At 39.6% G+C, this 18,292-nt stretch overlaps 1 protein-coding gene across 1 annotated transcript in view; it reads left to right on the forward strand.

Annotated features, from left to right (window-relative positions):
* Positions 1-1,244: 1,244 nt before the first annotated feature.
* Positions 1,245-18,292, forward strand: part of LOC138164921 (cytochrome P450 2J2-like) — a 40,577-nt gene continuing 23,529 nt past the window's right edge. The window contains exons 1-2 of the mRNA XM_069092886.1: positions 1,245-1,944; positions 4,747-4,909. Of these exons, the coding sequence (XP_068948987.1) occupies positions 1,732-1,944; positions 4,747-4,909 (376 nt within the window). The 5' untranslated portion in view covers positions 1,245-1,731. The remainder of the gene's footprint in view (positions 1,945-4,746; positions 4,910-18,292) is intronic.

Raw genomic sequence — 18,292 nt, forward strand, 5'->3', positions numbered from 1 at the left:
AGTGTCATTGGGTGGCTGTTGTGTGTGGACAGTAGGAGTGGTTTGAGGGCATTTTGTGGGCAAAGGATGGGTGAGTCTGGACCTTGATCCCTGGGGAATTGGCCTGTTTACTCCTAGAGTGAACTTTGACTTACAATACATTGAGGGCAGATAGTTAAGAGTTCCCAATGAGATTGCAGGTTTATTGGGTGTTAGTGTCCTTTTCTCCAGTGACTGCAAAATTTGAAGATAATGAGGAAAGAGCCCTGGCAGATGGGACCTACCTGAATGGTAAAATTCTGAGTCTGTATTTAAATGGGAAAACCTAGGTGAAATGATGGAGATCAAGTTAAGTGGGCATGCACCTGCAACACCATACATACTATCACCAAGTGCAGCTACCTCGGTATATGCTTTGGTTGGTAAATTCTCACCTTTGTTCATTATTCCTGGCTTATTGGTCTATTTCATTGGCAAAGACTTTGGGGGAGTTACTTTCAGGTTCTTGAATCCAGAGGGCTCTGAAAGACCGGATGGTGGGTAGCTAAGATTTTTTTTTAAAGCAATCGGGGTTAAGTAACTTGCTCAAGGTTACACGGCCAGTTCTTTCTGGGTGTGGTGCTAAGTGTCTAGCCCGGATTCGATCCCCAGGTCATCCTGACACTGGAGCCAGTGCTCTTACTCGCTGAGCCACCTGGCCGCCCCTAAGCAATTGGGGTTAAATTACTTGCTCAAGTTTCCACGGCCAGGTGTTTCTGGGTGTGTGCTAAGTGTCTGAGCCCGGATTAGATCCCCAGGTCATCCCCACCCTGGGGCCGGTGCTCTTACTTGGGTAGCTAAGATTTTGTTGTACATTGTTCATTGCTCATGTATTTTGCATGTTGGTTTTCTACTCCTAGTGATCAAAAATCCTAGACTGATATAGACTCATTGATCATTGACCTGGAAGATGCTTTGGAGATATTTCTTCCAACTCCCTCACTTGCTAGATGAAGAGATGGAGGCAAAAAGACGTTAATTTACTTGGTGTGTGTTAATGGGCAAGTCACATACCCCAAATCATAAGTGAGAACTACTGAAGCATTCTTATAAACAATAATAAATTGCAGAAGTATAAACATAGAACTAAAGGCAACTGAGAAGTCATCTACTCAGACTTCTTCATTTTACAGATCAGGAAACTGAGGAAAACAAGGTTAAGTGCCTAGCCCAGGGTCACATGGTGGATTAATGTCTAAGGCTCTAAACTTACAAACAGCTGTGAGACCTTGTCATTTTCCTGGTCTCCCTGGACCTCAGCCTGCTGCTCTCTTAAACAAGGGAATGATGTTCTGGATCACTTCCTCCCTCACAGACCTGGCCCTGTGATTTGGGCCCCATTGGGTGGGTCTGTCTGTGTGTGGATCCTTCACAGGATACTTTGGCCAAATTGTTTCTCTGGTTCCCAGCAGACAAGCCCAGTCTCCTTTTTGGGGCAGAAGATTGTAGAATTGGGGTATGTTTACTCCCAGGAGGCAGGCCCTGGCAAAAGGCAGAGTACTGGGGCACAGGGGGGAAGCTGGCACTCCCTGGAGCTCTCACTGCCTGACCTATAAAGGCAGCCCAGGCAGCAGCTCCAAGGGGACAAACACAGTTTGAACCCTCATGTGAACACTGCTCCTCGTGGTCCCACAGCTGCTGTTGTTGCTGCAGGAAAAGGAAGCGGGAGGAGGAGCTTCGTTTGTCTCTTCTTGGTGTCAGAGCTGGGGAAAGATGCAGCTCCCTCTGGGAAACTTGCTTTCTTCTCTTTGGGAAAGAGCCCCTCTGCAGACCTTCCTTCTCTTCTCTGCCATCCTCCTGATCCTGGCACAGTATCTAAAGAAGAGGAGGCGGCATCTCAACTACCCCCCTGGCCCTCCTGGGCTGCCCATAGTGGGCAACTTCTTCCAGATGGACTTTAAAAATCCCCAAATCGCCGTCCAAAAGGTAGAGTGAGATGGGAGGGTGAGAATCTACTGGCTGGGAGCGGGGCATGGGTCCTGTGCCCTGGGGAATGTGCTGGATGGGGTAGCCACACTACTGGGGTCCATCCCTGCTCTGGCCCTATTAGGAAAGCAGAAATGGAAAGAATGGCCTAGTTGGGGGCTTAGAGGGCTTGGGTTCCCATCCCCTTCTGACCTGTGGGACCTGGAGAGAGGCCTGTGCTCATCATCATGGGGTGGGTCATTGTTGACATTGTATGTGGTCAGGTTTGCATGCCTGGGGAGGCCCCTTCTGACTCAATTTCTGTGATTTGGAACCAATGAGATGGTAACTGTAAAGTGCTTCACACAGTGATTGGCCCACATTAAGCATTATAGAAATGTCATCTATCATTACTATGATACTGTGATGATTACTGTGGCTAACCACAGTACCTGGCTCATGGCAAGGACTTAATAAATGCTCATTAATACCCTGACTGGCAGAAATGGCAGAGGCAGCCTTCTAGGTCCCTGCAAACTCTACAATTGGAGGGACTTAATTGGGGCCATTGAACTTCAGTTAAAAAATGATTTTTTTTTTATCACAGCATCTAATATACTTGATTTCCTTTATAGTCCTACGTACTCTATTTTATGCATTCAAAAACTTTCTTCTGAGAAGGAGCCCATAGGGTTCACCAGACTAACAAAGGGACACCACACACACACACACACACACACACACACACACACACACACACTGACACGCCCCTAAGGTTTAGAACCCACGGTAGCTCCCTCTGATCTCAAGACTTTGGCCAAGTCAGGTCAGGTCTCTGAGGTTCACTGGCCTTATCAGTCAATTCTGGATGTTAATATTATCCTGCCAGCATCCCAATAATGTTCCCTTAAATTAAGTTCACCAAACACTAACAATGATGATTTCATTTTTGCTTGACATATCACAATACTGGCTCATATTAGGCACAGTTTATTCAATCCTTATATAAGGCTATTTCACCTTATTTTGTGTCCTGGACCCCTCTGACAATCATACTGGAAACACCCTCAGAATCATGGTTTTAAGTGCTTAAAATAAGATTATAAAGGACAATGATTATAATGAAATGCAGTGACCAAAATTTAAAGAAAACAAAACCAACTTGTCAAGACCCAGATCTTTTTTCAGAGAAGTGTACATGTGAAATTAGCTGCTTAACCTTAGTGTGAGACTTGACATTTATCCCTTTTGATTTTCACCTTATTGCATTCAGTCCAACCACTACCCTTTGAAATTGTTTTGGTAGACTCTATCACCCAGTTACTCTTGCCAACTTGTGTTCATTGTAAATCAGATAAACACCCTATCTGTGCCTTTCTTTGAGGCATTAATAAAATGCTAACCCAGGGCCAAGAACAGATCCAGGAGTAATCCACTGGAGACCTCCTACCTGGGACATACAGAGGTTAAGTGCCTTGCCAAGAGTCACACAGCTGGCACGGGTCAGGGGTAGGACAGGAACCCAGATATTTATGTCACTAATGCTGGGGCTCTAAGCACTAGTCCATGCTGGCTCCCAGGTGAGATTGATATAGCCCTTGCATATTTGAAGAGAACTTGCATGCATTGTCCCATTTGATCCTCAACATATCTTTTTGGGATAGCTACTACATATGCAGGAACTAAACCTTGGAAAAGGTTCAGTGACTGATTCCAGGTAGGGATCAAAGGTAGGATCCAAGCCCAGATCCTTCAGGATTTCAAGTCATAAACCCTTATCACATCCCACTTCTCACTTCATGATTTTTTCCCTTTTGAAGTCTATGTATACTGGGCTCCTAAAAATACTCATCATATGCTATCAACTTGAGGTCCTTCGCTGTCTGAAGTCCTTGACGCAGAAGACCAACACTCTTGGGCCCTTCTGAACTCTAAGGACTTCAGATAAGGGAGTGGTGACAGACTCTCAGGGAGTCCACGACCTGAGGAAAAGCCTAGCAAAGATCAGAGAAGCTTATGACCATGTTGGCAGCAGCATTGATTGATTTTTCCTCTAATTCCTCTCAAAGACAATCGGTTGAGATTTGAGAGGGCTTTGATGGATTTGGGAGGGGAAGACCCAATCAATCAACGCATCAATCAATTAGCAAGCATGTTATAAGTATCTGCTTTGTGCTAGGTTCTGTGATAGGTGCCGGAGATTAAGAAAACAAAACTAAAACGGAGCCTCCCCTCTGGGAGCTTACATTCTACCCACTCCAATGAACTTGCAATGGTTCAAGTGTTAACCTCCAAGTCTTTCCCCTATATTAAATTGTGAGTTGTTCTTTGTCATATTTTCCTGGTCCAGCATGCTGCCTTGAATGTGGCAGCTGCTTCAGAGCTTGGGATATAATGCTTCTTCCCCTGAAGCTTTTGGAATTCCCAGTTTCCATCAAAGCTCAGCTTCAGGGGACCATCTCCTACAGGAAGCCTTCCAGATTCCTCCCAGGTGCTGGTGTCCCTCAAATAACTTAGAATTTCCTTTCTATGTATTTTGCATTTTCCTATGTATGCACAGATAATTTCTTTCCAATGTCAATTCCTTAAGGGGAACAACTGTTTGGTGTTTGGGACTGTCTGCTCAGCTCCCAGCACAGGGCTTGGGATAATTCAGTGTGTGTTGGGCTGAGCTGGACTGAATTCAGTGGAATTGAGTCAGATTGGATTGAGTGGACTCCTTTAGAATCAATGTTTCACATTGCTAGAATGTTAGCTGATAACAATACAGACAAAAACCTGAAAGGCAATGGAAATTTGCAACTCAAAGTAATTATTTTTCAGTTTGCCAAGGAATATGGAAATGTTGTCTGCACGAATGCTGGCAATCTCACCTTTGTGATGGTAACTGGATTGCCACTGATCAAGGAGGTCCTAGTCAACCAAGACCAAGTTTTTATTGATCGTCCTCAAATTCCTATCAACTTTCATGTCTCTAAAACACATGGTGAGTTCTTTGAATTATGATAAATATTTTTCATTTCCAGGATTATTTGAAAGTTATCTTTGGCTCCTGTACTTCATCACTCCTGAAGAATTTCAACCCATTATAGAGGTCTTGTGGCTAGAAGAAATATGATAGAAAAGACCTCCCATGTTTCCTTCCCTATTGTCTGAGAGTGGGGGGAGAGGAATAGTATTGAGGGGGAGGGCAATGAGGATGGTGGAGGGGTTCAAATTAATCTCATAGGAGGATCAGTTAAAGGGGCTAGGAGTATTTAACTTGAGGACAAGAAGAGTAAGTTGGAGGGTAAAGAGAGACATGAAGACTGTCTTCAAGTGTTTGAAGGCCTGTTAACAGAAAAGGTCTTGGCCCCAAAACTAGCAAAGGCTGAGAGTTGCAGAGGGGTTTGATGTTGGGAAAAACCTTCCTAACCATGGGAGCTGTCCAAAAAGGATTTTTTTTCCTTCAGATGGTAGATTCCCTTTCACAGGAGGCCTTCAAGTAGAAGCTATTCAGTACATTTTGTTGGTGTTACTTATTGTGTCCAAGTTGGATTGGATGAGTTCTGAGATTCCTTTCAGCTCTGAAGTTCTATGAGTTTATGATTCTACCTTTTGGCCCTTTGACTCACATGATGGTACAGGTGCCAGTAGATCCACTTGCTTCTAGAGGAATACAATAAAATCAAAGCCCCCAGTCAAAGTTTTTTGTTTGTTGTTATTTTGTTTTAATTTTTAATTAAAAAAATTTAATTTATGGCATCAAAAAAGCATTTTTATGCCACAGTACAATAAAATACGATTGCACTTGAAACTGCAAATCTACTATCCCGAAAATAAGCCCTCCCCTTACTGTGTAAGATTCCTCTAAAATAAGCTCTCCCCAGAAAAGAAGCCCTATTGAGATTGCTACTGTAGTGAAAGTGATCCCCTGCGCTACACGCTACATTACGGTACCCTCTGTATGCACCGTCCCCCCCCCCGTGAAACGCACGCCGCGCTCCGAGCTGCATCCAATCAGAGCTGCAGCAGTGAGCGCATTATCCTGTTCTTTATTGAATTCATTATTGAATAAAGGTACATTTTTTCGTTGACATTTACCTGTTTATTAAAATTGCTGTCAGTGTTCATTAAAATAAGTCCTCCCCTGAAAATAAGCCCTCTGGTGTTTTTCTGTCCAGAAAAATAATAAGACAGTGTCTTATTATCGGGGAAACATGGTATGTACAACCTAACATTCTTTTCAAATATACAAAGTAGTATCAGGTAAATTTCTTTTATTCCTTTTTCTTCCCTTCTCTCTCTCTCTCTCTCTCTCTCTCTCTCTCTCTCTCTCTCTCTCTCTCTCTCTCTCTCTCTCTCTCTCTGTCTCTCTGTCTCTCTCTCTCCCTCTCTTTCTCTCTCCCTCTCTCTCTCCCCCTCCACACACACACACACACACATACACACACACACACACACACATGCTCACATGCTCACACACACATACAAATGTTAAATTTTCCTATACATCTACTTATCATTTTTTCTCTGGAGGCAGATAGTGTCTTTCTTCATATGGCCTTTATATTTAATTTAGACATTTATAATAAACAAAATAACTTATTTACTCAAAGTCATTCTTAAAATAATATTGCTCTTCCTTTACACAATCTTCCCTTGGTTCTGCCCATTTCACTCTTCAATATTTTGTGGAAGGCTTTTCCTGTTTTTCTAATATCATTGAGCTCATCATTCCTTATAGCACACTAGTATTCCATCACAACAATACCACATACTACAACTTATTCAGCCAATTGATGGACTTCCCTGCAATTTCCAGTTCTTTGCCACAGCAAAGAGGATTGTGAGAAACAATTTAGAACATGTAAGCTCTTTTCTATTTTCCCTAATCATCTTTGACAATACATCTAGTAGTGGCATTGTTGGATCAAAGGTTATAGGTACTTTAGTAATTCTTTGGTCATAATTCCAGATTACTCTTAAAATTGTTGTATCAGTTCACAATTTCACTAATGATATGTCGCAATTTTTTACACATCACCCCAATACTTGTTGCCATCTCCTTAAATTATTTTAGACAATATGGTAGGTATAAAATGATATCTCAAAGTTATTTTATTCTGCATTTCTCAATCAATAATGACTTAGAGCATTTTTTTCCTATGTGTATAACTTGTTTTGATTTCTTCATCGGAATACTACCTGTTCACATCATTTGACCATTTATCAGTTGAGTAATGACTCATATTCTTTTAGATTTGATAAAGTTCTTTCTATATTTTAGATATGAGATCTTTATCTGATATCTACAAATTTTCTTACCAATTTTCTGCCTTTTTTTCTTTGCTCTTGGCACCATTTGTTTTACTTGTACTAAACTTTTTTTAAAAATTTGTATAATCAAATTTGTTCATCTTTATCCAAATTTACTCTTTATCTCTTGTTTATTCATAAATTGGTAGACCTATCCATAAGTCTGATAAGTAATATCTTCCACATTCTTCTAATTTTCTTGTAAAATCTCTCTTTATATCTGGGTCATGTATCCATTTTAACATTATCTTTGTAAATTTTGTGAGATATTGGTCTATGCACAGTTTCTGCCATACTGCTTTCCAGTTTTCCCAACAGGTTTTACCAAATAATTATTATCCCCAAATTCTAACTCTTTACTCTTGTCAAATATAAGGTTATTATGTTTATCTGTTGCTGTAAATTGTATGTCTACCCTCTTCCGTTAATCTACCTTTCTATTGCTTAACCAGTCAGTACCAAAGAGTTTCGGTAATTACTGTTCTGTAATACAGTTTAAGACCTGGTACTGTGAAATCTCTCTCCTTTACACTTTTTTTTTTATTATTTCCTTTGACATTCTTGACTTTTCTGTTTTTCTAAAGGAACTTTGTAATGGTTTATTTCTAATTCAATAAAACACTTTTTTGATAACTTAATTGGGATGACATTGAATATATAAATTATTTTGGGTAAAGTTCCCATTGTTATTATATTGGCCTAACCTACCAATAATGAATTAATCTCTCCAATTAGTCTTATTTAATTTGTGTATTTTTTTCATAATTCCATAATTTTGTTTATGTAGTTCCTGGGACATTTTGGCAGGTGGACTCCCATGTTTTTTATGCTGCCTGTTGCTGTTGTTTGCCCTTCATTCTCAAAGAGGATCAGAAAGGTGATGGCATGACAGGCAAGCGAATTGAAGTGAAGGTATGCACTGCAAAATCACCAACCTCACTTTCTCCTCCAGAATCATCTGAGTCCAGTGGTGAGATATGGATTAGTATGACTGGAGATGATCCTAGATGCAGTAGGAGATCTTGGTCTTTTTAAGCTAAGATCTTTAACAGGTCTCAGGTTACTGAGGCAATGCCCATTCAGTGATTAAGTCTAGGTAAGAAATGAGGCAGGGAATGACATCTTTACCTAGTCAAATAAAAAGAAAAAAAAATCAGTCTGGGAGGGGAAGACCCTCCCTCAGGGCTTCTAGCCTAAAGATAACAATTGCTACTTATATTTACTCTGAGCCAATGAGGAACCAAATAATGACCAAGTGGAACTTGGCCTGGGCTAGGGTTATTTTAAATAGGGTATTTTTTTTACTATTTCTTTCTGAAGAATTTTGTGATATATAGGAAGACTGTGTGGATTTAATTTAAATCTTGCTACTTTGTTAAAATTATTGTTTCACCTAAATTTTCATCTGACTCTTCAGGATTTTCTATGTATATCATCATATCACCTGCAAAGAGATGATTTTATTACCTCATTCCCTATTCTGATTCCTTCAATTTCCTTTTCTTGTCTTACTGTTATATCTAGGAATTCAAATACAATATTGAATAATATTGTTGACAGTAGGTATCCTTCTTTCACTTACTGGGAAGAACTCTAGTTTTTCCCCATTACCAATAATACTTGCTAATGATTTTAGATAAATTCTTTGAATCGTGCTAAGAAAGAATCCATTTATACCAATACATTCAAGTATTTTTAATTCAAATATTATTTTTTATTTTATTAAGAACATTTTCTGCATCTACTATATGTTATTCCCTCCTTAAGCCAAATTCAATGAGAGAATGGTTGACCCATTCCCTTACACCTTCTTGTTCTTCCTTCCCCTCCATTGTAACAGTTTTCTCTTGCCTCTTTTATATGAGATAATTTACCTTATTCTATCTCTCCCTATCTCCTTCTCTCTTTATATTCCTCTGTCCTCTTAATTTTATTTCTTAAATATCATCCCTTCCTCTTCAACTGATCCTGTGCCCTCTGTCTATGTATGCATGTACACACATACTCACATATGTATTTATGCATACATACAGCCTCCTATATAAACATATATATGTATACATATATACATGTATATTATCTGCAACTATGCTCATACTGAGAAAAATCTCATGAGTTACAGTTTTTTTTTCCATGTAGGAATGTAAATAGTTCAACGTAATAAGTTCCTTATGATTTCTTTTTCCTATTCACCTTCTCATGTGTCTCTTGCTTCTTTTATTTGAAAGTCAATCTGTTCAGCTCTGGTTTTCTCATCAAGAATGCTTGAAAATCCTCTATTTCATTGAATGACCATAATTTCCCCTGAAGCATTATGTTCAGTTTTGCTGGGTAGGTGATTCTTGGTTTTAATCCTAGCTTCGTTGACCTCTGGAATATCATATTCCAAGCCCTTCAATCCCCTAATGTAGAAGGTGTTAGATCTTATGTTATACTGATTGTGTTTCCACAATATTCAAATTGTTTCTTCCTGGCTGCTTGTAATGTTTTCTCCTTGACCTAGGAACACTGGAATTTGGCTATAATATTCCTAGGAGTTTTCTTTTGGGAAGCTTTTTCAAGAGACGATCAGTGAATTCTTTCAATTTCTATTTTGCCCTCTGGTTCTAAAATATCAGGGCAATTTTCCTTGAGAATTTCTTGAAGGCTAATTTCTAGGTTCTTTTTATGATCATAGATTTTAGTTATTGCAATTTCTCTTGGATCTACATTTCAGGTCAGTGTTTATTCCAATGAGATATTTTCACATTGCCTTCTATTCTTTCATTTGTTTCAATAAGTTTTATAGTATCTTGATTTCTCATAATGTCATTAACCTCCATTTTTTCCAGTCTAATTTTGAAATAATTATTCTCTTCAGTGAATTTTTGAAATTCCTTTTCCATCTGGGCAATTCAGCTTTCAAAGGCATTCTTCTCCTCATTGGCTTTTTGGGCCTCTTTTGTCATTGGAGTTAGCCTATTTTTAAGGTGTTATGTCCTTCAATATTTTTTTGGGTCTCCTTTAGCTGGCTATTGTCTTGTTTTTCTTTATTTTCTTTCACCATTTTCATTTCTCTTCTCAATTTTTCCTCCGCTTCTCTTACTTGACTTTCAAAATCCTTCTTGAGCTCCTCCATGGCTTGTAACCACTTCATATTTTACTTTGAAGCTTTTTATTTTTGCCTTTTGGAGGGCAATTGGGGTTAAGTAACTTGCCCAAGGTAACATAGGTGTGTGTGTGTGTGTGTGTGTGTGTGTGTGTGTGTGTGTGTGTGTGAGGCTGGAACCGAACTCAGATCCCTCTGACTCCAGGGCCAGCGCTTTACTCACTTCACCACCTAGCTGCCCTGATTATTTGGAAGCTTTTGATGCAGGAGTTTTGACTTCATTAACTTCTCCTGGTTCCATGTTTTGATCCTTTTTGTCTCCACCAAAGTATTCTATGGTCTGTTTGTATTTCCTCTGCTTGCTCACCTTGCCAGCCAATTACTTGACTTTTGAGCTCTTTGCCATGGTAGAACTCTGTTTCCAGAGTGGAGAGAGCTGTGTCCCAAATTGCTGGGGCTTTCACAAATGTTGTCAGAGATATGAGGAGTATACCCTCTCTACAGACATCCCTAGCTCTGGCACACTGGCATTTCTGACCCCAGGACCACCGCCCAACACAGCAACCCAGATCAAAGCCAGCCAAAGTAAGAGCTATTACCCTATGAATGGTCTCTTGGCCCCCCTACAATCTGAAGACTATGAGCTCTGGAGGCAGCCACACTGCAGCAACTGCAGCAGCCATGCCTCCACCACCTATCACATGGGGGCAGTGTTCAGACCATGCTCTTCCCTCACCCAGTTCCAATAGAGTACCCCACTGACCTTTTACTTTCTCTTCAATGTTTATGAATTGAGAAGTCTGGAAACCACAATAGCTGCTGGTGATTCACTCTCCTGAAGTCTGCTCTGGCTGGTCTATGCCACTAGTTGGGGCCACCTTGGGTCTGGTCATGGGTTGCTCTCACAGGCCTCTGCTTGGCTTCCAGTCTGGTGAGATAGACTCTTCCTGTTGGCTTGCCAGGCTGCCTTCAGAGGGAAATTTGTTTCTTTCTGTCACTTTGTGGGTTCTGCAGTCTAAATTTGTTTAGAATCATATTTTACAGATATTAGAGGTGGTTGGGGAGGGAGCCAAGTGGAGTTCCTGTTTTTACTCCACCATCTTGGCTCTGCCCTTTGCTAGATCTTTTAAAATTCTGATTGCTTTTCTTTGGTATTTAAATTGTTTGTAATGTATTGCAATATAAATACATTGGCAATATTTCTTCTTTAAACTGGACATTTGGAAACTTGGCTATGACATGCCTATTGGTGCTCTTATTTGGATGTATTTTGGTGATCAGTGGACTGTGTCTTTTTCTACTTTATCTTCTTGATCTGAAATTTCAGAGCAGTTTACTTAATAATTTCTTGTAATATTCCATCCAGATTATTTTTTCTATCATAAAATTTCATGTAGATGAATAATTCTTATATTTTCTCTCACTTCTCCAGATCACTTGTTTTTTTTTCTAATGAGGCAATTCAGATTATCTTCTATTTTTCTAGTTTTTATAATTTCTTGGCATATTATAATGTCATTTCATTTCACTTGCTCAATTCTAAGTTTCAAGGAGCTATTTTCTTCCTTAAGCTTTTGTATCTCTAGGTTTTTTTTTTTTTGGAGGGCAATTAGGGTTAAGTGACTTGCCCAAAGTCACATGGCTAGTAGTCGTGTCAAGAGTCTGAGGCTGGAATTGATCTCAGGTCCTCCTGACTTGAGGGCTGGTGATCTGTTCATTGCACCACCTAGCCACCCATATCTCTTTTTTTCTTAATTGATTAAATTTCTTTTCAAAATTTTCTTGGATGTCCTTACTTTTTCTATCGGTCAAAGTCTTGGAGAGTACAGGTGGTGGAAGGTGACTGGGGAGGAGTGGTGGGAGTAGATGGCAAAAAAGGACGAAGTTAACATGGATTAGAGGTAACTATTCTATTATTGAGAGGAGAGGAGTAGAATTGATGCTGCTATGACTTAAGGAATGAAGGAATGGGACTCGAACCCATGGGAAAACATCTTCCAGAAGAAGGTTGACACTTCTGCCCTAAGTTCAGCTTGATAGTGGAGGAGAGAATACAAAGGTTTAGAAAATCACTGTAAAGACTTTGATAGGGAGTCATTAAGGGCAAAGTAGAAGGATTGGCCAGGCATAGTAAGGGACCAATTGGAGTTAGGCACTATTAGACTGGATCCTTCCAGTTTGGACATTGCGCGCGTCTGTGATTCTTTACCACATCATTGATAGTCCTTCAACCAATCTTTACATCTTTATGACATCATGTTCATTTCCAGAACACTTTAGCCAAACTAGCCTAGGCACTGTTTCCCAAATGCCTTCCTCTACCCACTGCCCAGTCATGAAATCACAGATTGAGAGCTGGAAGTGGAGGCCACCCAGTCCAACCCCCTCCTCTATTTTACAGATGAAATTACTGAAGCTGAGATCTTATAAATTTCAGTCATGATTCAAACCCATGTTTTCTTAACTCCAAGACCAAAGATCTAGCTTAAAAGTTATGACTTTACCCAATACTATGCCCTCAATTTTGAATATTGTCCTTACCCTCCTCTTAGCCTTTTGAAATCTTTCAAGAGCCAATTGGCACAGTTAACTTCCATGAAGCTTTCCCTTGGCAATAATAAATTCTCCTATGTCTGATATCAAGGAAATTTGTACTCATCTTGAACTTATGTATTAATCCATAATAATTATCCATACAGGTGCTTAGCACAGTGCCCAAGACAAACCAACAAGTTTGTTGACTGACATTTATGCATTTATGGAGGAGTATCTGGCTTATCTTCCCAATAAAATGGAAATTTATTTCCATTAGAACTCAGACATTGTAACACTGCCTATATCTTTTTCATCACTTAATGCAAGATTTTGCACATCTACATTCCTAAAATGCTTGTTGAATGAATGAAAGGTCTCAGGGTGCATACTTTGACATTTGAGAGAATTGTGGGATCTCAGAGGCATAAGGGACCTTAGTAACTGGCTGAGACTTCCTGGAGCTAAGTTGGAATGCACTTTCAACTTTCCCAACAAATGGTAGTCCAGATTCTGCTTGAAGACCTCCATGAATGGCGAACCTTTCAAAGAAGCCCACAACTCTCTGGGACAATGATTACTGGTCAGAAATTTGTCCTTCTCTTGAGCTTCAGTTCTCCTCATTACATATTTCACTGATCACTCCTCATTGCCCTGGGGGTCCAAGCAGGAAAAAAGCTAATCTCTCTTCCACATGACACCATCTATACATTTCTGCTGACTTTCTATTAGCTCCTCTTCTCTCTATTTATCTTATTGTAACAATAACTTATGAATTACTTCATATTTTGGGAGAAAACTTTTCTATCAATTTGTATAATATGAAATCTCCCACCACTGTGAGTTCCCATGACTCTTGATCCAGATACATCCCTCTGCTTCTTTCCTTTTTCATTTTTTCAAGGGTACCACCATTTTTAGCACCTTTTCACTCTTGTAACTTAACTCTCTGTTACTTGATCTTCTCTTTTTTATTATTATTTTTTGTTTACATCATTCATTTCCACAAGATTCTGAGTTACAAATTTTCTCACCATTTTTTCCCTACCCACCAACCCAAAACAGTGATCCCACTGAATATCCTTTCCCCCTTATCTGCTCTCTCCTATATCTTAATCTTCCTCCATCCCTCCTCCGACTTTCCAGTAGGGCATAGTGGATCTGTATGCCCCAGTGCCTGTATATCTTATTTACCAGTTACATGTAAAACAATAAAAACAATGATATATTTTAAACATTTGATTTTAAAATTTTGAATTCCAGATTGTTTACCTACCTCCCTCATCACCCACCCTTACTGGGAAGATAAGCAATTAAATATAGGTTGTACATGTGTAGCTATGCAAAACATTTCCATTGTGGATATATTGTGAAAGACTGACTATGTTTCCCTACATCTTATCCCACCCTCCATTAGTTCTATTCTCTATTTTGTTCCTGTCCCTTTTAAAAAGTGGGTGCTTCCTGGAAGGAGCATGATGAGGCCACAGTATGTGCGTGTTGTGTTGCCTTTGATTATTGCTAAGTTCCCAATATTCCATAGCTGGCGTCGAGAATAAATAGGTGGGGAGATTTACCATTGGTACTTAGGCATTCAGGCTTCCCAGGCTGGTTGTCTGGGCTTTACCCTTATGTGGTTGCTCTAGACTTTGAGCACTACTCATTGGGGCTGTCAGGGGATGTGGGAGTGTGTATGCGTGGGGTTTTAACAATTTCTCCTTCCACTCTGTCGATATTGTTTTTTCCCTGCTTCTATGCAGTTTCTTAAGATGCAGCTTGCCCTCCATTGCTGGAAATGATTATATGCTCAGCACAGTGTTAAACTTGAGTGGTTTTATATATATATAGTTTAAAAAGGAAAAAAAAAAGACCCAGATTTCTTCAGTGTCCAAATACAGAGTAGAACATAGTCCCTCATTTTTCCATTTATGTCTTTAGAAATTATAGTGGTCGGAACAGACAAGCTGATTCAGATTTTATTTCAAACTGAATGCAATTGTTTAAAGGATTTGGCTAGACAATGGGGTTGTCAGGGGCTTGTATTACCTGATATACATAACTGTTGAATTTTTTCAATTCTTTATTTGCTCTTCTTATAACAATTGCATCTTAAAGTACACTGAATGTAGGGGATTCCGATTCAAACAAAAAGTTTGCTAAGTGGCTTAGTGTATTGCTGGTCTTAGTTCTTTTCTTGGGGGGATGGGGGAATTAAAATGCAGGTGAGGGTTATTTGAGCATTTACTCCAAAGAGTTAGTGCTTTGTAATCATATCACACTCTACTGAAATACACTGGGAGCTGGATGTTGATTATTTCAGCTCCATTTATTTAGAATAGCTTGAAATGTACTGAATTCACTGTCCTTGCACTGAATATGTAACACTCCACAGTGTTCTTATTGGGAACAGCAGGAGGAGATATTAGAATTCTCAAAAGGAATTGTGTGTCAGGTTATTTTGTAGACTACTCCGTGACTGGCACCTTTCTTTAAAGGTTGAGAGACAACAGGTGGAAGAGTAGAGAATACTTCTCCCTGTTAGATTCTATCTCCTTTCATGTTATCTTGCTAGGTCAAAGTGGCCATAAATGTAGCAATGAAGTCCAGTACAAATAAGCCTTTGTTTAGTAAGGGCTTGAAAACATGTTTACAGGTATCTACTTGAAGAAAAATATGGGACCATTGCACTTCCAACTGTACCTTCAGAACATAATATGTGCCTGACTTTGAGTTTTGGTGATTTTCTTCTGCCTGGGCTATGGAAGCTTAAGCTGACCCCGCATTACTTTGATTTTTTAAAATAGGCACCCTACATGACCAGGAAGTTTTCAGGACTTGTCCCACAGATTCTGTATTGCTTAACACAAGTGTTTTTACAAACAGTGGCTCTTCCTGGTTCACTCTCCTTTCCTTGTGTAAGGTGAGGCCTCTTACTTCAATATCTGACAGCTTTGTCATGGATGACCAGCAGCACTTTGCACAGCAGCTCAACCAGAGGCAACAATGTTTAGTTATTTTACGCTCCAGTTGTCTGGTTCATTAATGTGCAAATTCCTGTCCAACAGATGTGCTCCTCAGTTTCTCCCATTCACAGAAAAAGTGCTATTCTTTTCCATTTGTCAAGCTACTAAATGGTGTTGCATTAAAGCCACATGTTAATCTCCAAAAAAAAAGTGGGTGCTTCCAACTCCCCCCCAGCCTGCCCTCCCTTCCATCATCACCCCTCTCATTCCCTTACCCCTACTCTCCTGTAAGGTGAGATACCCTATTAATGTGTATTTCATTCCCTCCCTAAGCCCAATTCAAAGACAATATGTTTGACTCATTTCCTTTTACTTTCCTATTCTTCCTCTCCATTGTAATAGTTTTCCTTGCCTCTTCTATATGAGATAATTTATGCCATTCTGTCTCTCCCCATCTCCTCTCATTATAGTCCTGTCTCATCTCTTAATTTCACCTTTTAAGTATCATCCATTCTTATTCAATTGGTCCTGTGCCCTCTGTCTATGTGTACTTGTACACATATATACACACACTCATGTTTTCATACACCCATATACCCTCCTATATAGACATATATATATATATGTATTTATGCACACACATATATGTTTCTATTCCCTTCAACTATTCTAATACTGCTAAAAGTTTCATAAGTTACAATTATTGTTTTTCCGTGGAGGAATGTAAGTATTTCAACTTTGATAAGTTCCTTATGATTTTGTTTCCCTGTTTAACTTCTCATGCTTCTCTTGCTTCTTGTATCTGAATGTCAAATTTTCTATTCAACTCTGTTTTTTTTTTCATCAAGAATGCTTGAAAGTGCTCTATTCCATTGAATAACCATATTTTCCCCTGAAACATGATAATTAGTTTTTTTCCAGGTAGGTGATTCTTGATTTTAATCCCAGCTCCATTGACCTCCAGAATGTCATATTCCAAGCCCTTCTATCCCTCAGTGTAGAAACTGCCAGATCCTGTGTTATCCTGATTGTGTTTTCACAATATTAAAATTGTTTCTTCCTGGATGCTTGTAATATTTTCTTCTTGATCTGGGAACTCTGGAACCTGCCTATAATATTCCTAGGAGATTTATTTTTGGGAACTTTTTCAGGAGGTGATCGGTGGATTTTTTCAACATCTGTTTTACCCTCTGGTTCTAAAGCATCAGGGCAATTTTCCTTGAGAATTTCTTGAAGGATGCTTTCTAGGTTCTTTTTTTGATCATGGCTTTCAGCTAGCCCAATAAATTTTAAATTACCTTTCCTGGATCTCTTTTCAAGTTGAGTGATTTTTCTATTTCACATTGCCTTCTATTTTTTTCATTTGTTTGGATCTGTTTAATAGTATCTTGATTTCTCATAAAGTCACTAGCTTCCATTTACTCCACTCTTATTTTGACAGAATTATTCTGTTCAATGAGTTATTGAGATTCCTTTTCCATCTGGGAAATTTGGCTTTTTAAGGCATTCTTCTCCTCATTGGCTTTTTGCGCCTTTTTTGCCATTTGAGTTAGTCTATTTTTTTAGGTGTTATTTTCTTCAGTCAGGTTGTTGACTATCATTTCATAATTTTCTTGTATCATTCTCATTTCTCTTCACAATTTTTCCTCCACTACTCTTATTTGGTTTTCAAAATCCTTCTTAAGCTCCTCTATGGCCTGTAAGCAGCTTATTCTTGTAAGGAAGCTTTTGATACAGGAGTTCTGATTTCATTGTCTTCCTCCTATTCCATGCCCTCATCCTTTTTGCCTCCCCAAAAGAAATCCAAATTTGGACTGCAGTGCTTGCCTTGCTTCCTTCGCTTGCCTATGTTGCCACTCAATTACTTGACTTTTGAGCTTTTTGCCATAGTAGAACTCTGCTTCCAGAGTGGGGAGATTTGTTCCAATATATGGGGTTTTCTCAGCTTCTGGAGCTATTTGTTCGCTGCCCTCACTGGCTTTGGCACAGTGGTCTTGCACCCTAGAACTCCACCCCAGATAGTGATCCATATCCAAGCAGGTTAAAGCAAAAATGATTACTCCTTAGAAGGTTTGCTTGATCCCCTTACAATCTGCAGGGAAGGAGCTCAGAAGCAGCCACGTGTCAGTGGCTGCATGGCTGCCATGCCTCCACTGTTTTTCCCTCCAGGAGGCAAAGGCCAGACCATAATCCCAAACTCCCAGATCCCAAAGTCCACACTGTACTGACCTCTCACTTAATCCTTAGCATCTATGGGTTGATAATTCTGGAAACCACCATGGTTTCTGTTGATCTGAAGTCCCTCCTGCCAGTGGCTGGTGGTGGCCATCCTGAGACTAAAATCTCAGGCTTTTGGGGGGCTGGTCTCAGCTCCCAGAATGCTATGCTTGCCCCTTCTTGCTGGCCTGCTGGACTGTCTTCAGAAGGAAGTTAGCTTCTCTGTCATTTTGTGGGTTTTGTAGCTCCAAAGTTTGTTGAGAGTAATTTT

Source organism: Petaurus breviceps, unplaced genomic scaffold, assembly GCF_028583685.1.
Source record: "Petaurus breviceps papuanus isolate PSGF00001 unplaced genomic scaffold, PetGlider_PUasm1.0 207, whole genome shotgun sequence".
Lineage (NCBI taxonomy): Eukaryota > Metazoa > Chordata > Mammalia > Diprotodontia > Petauridae > Petaurus > Petaurus breviceps.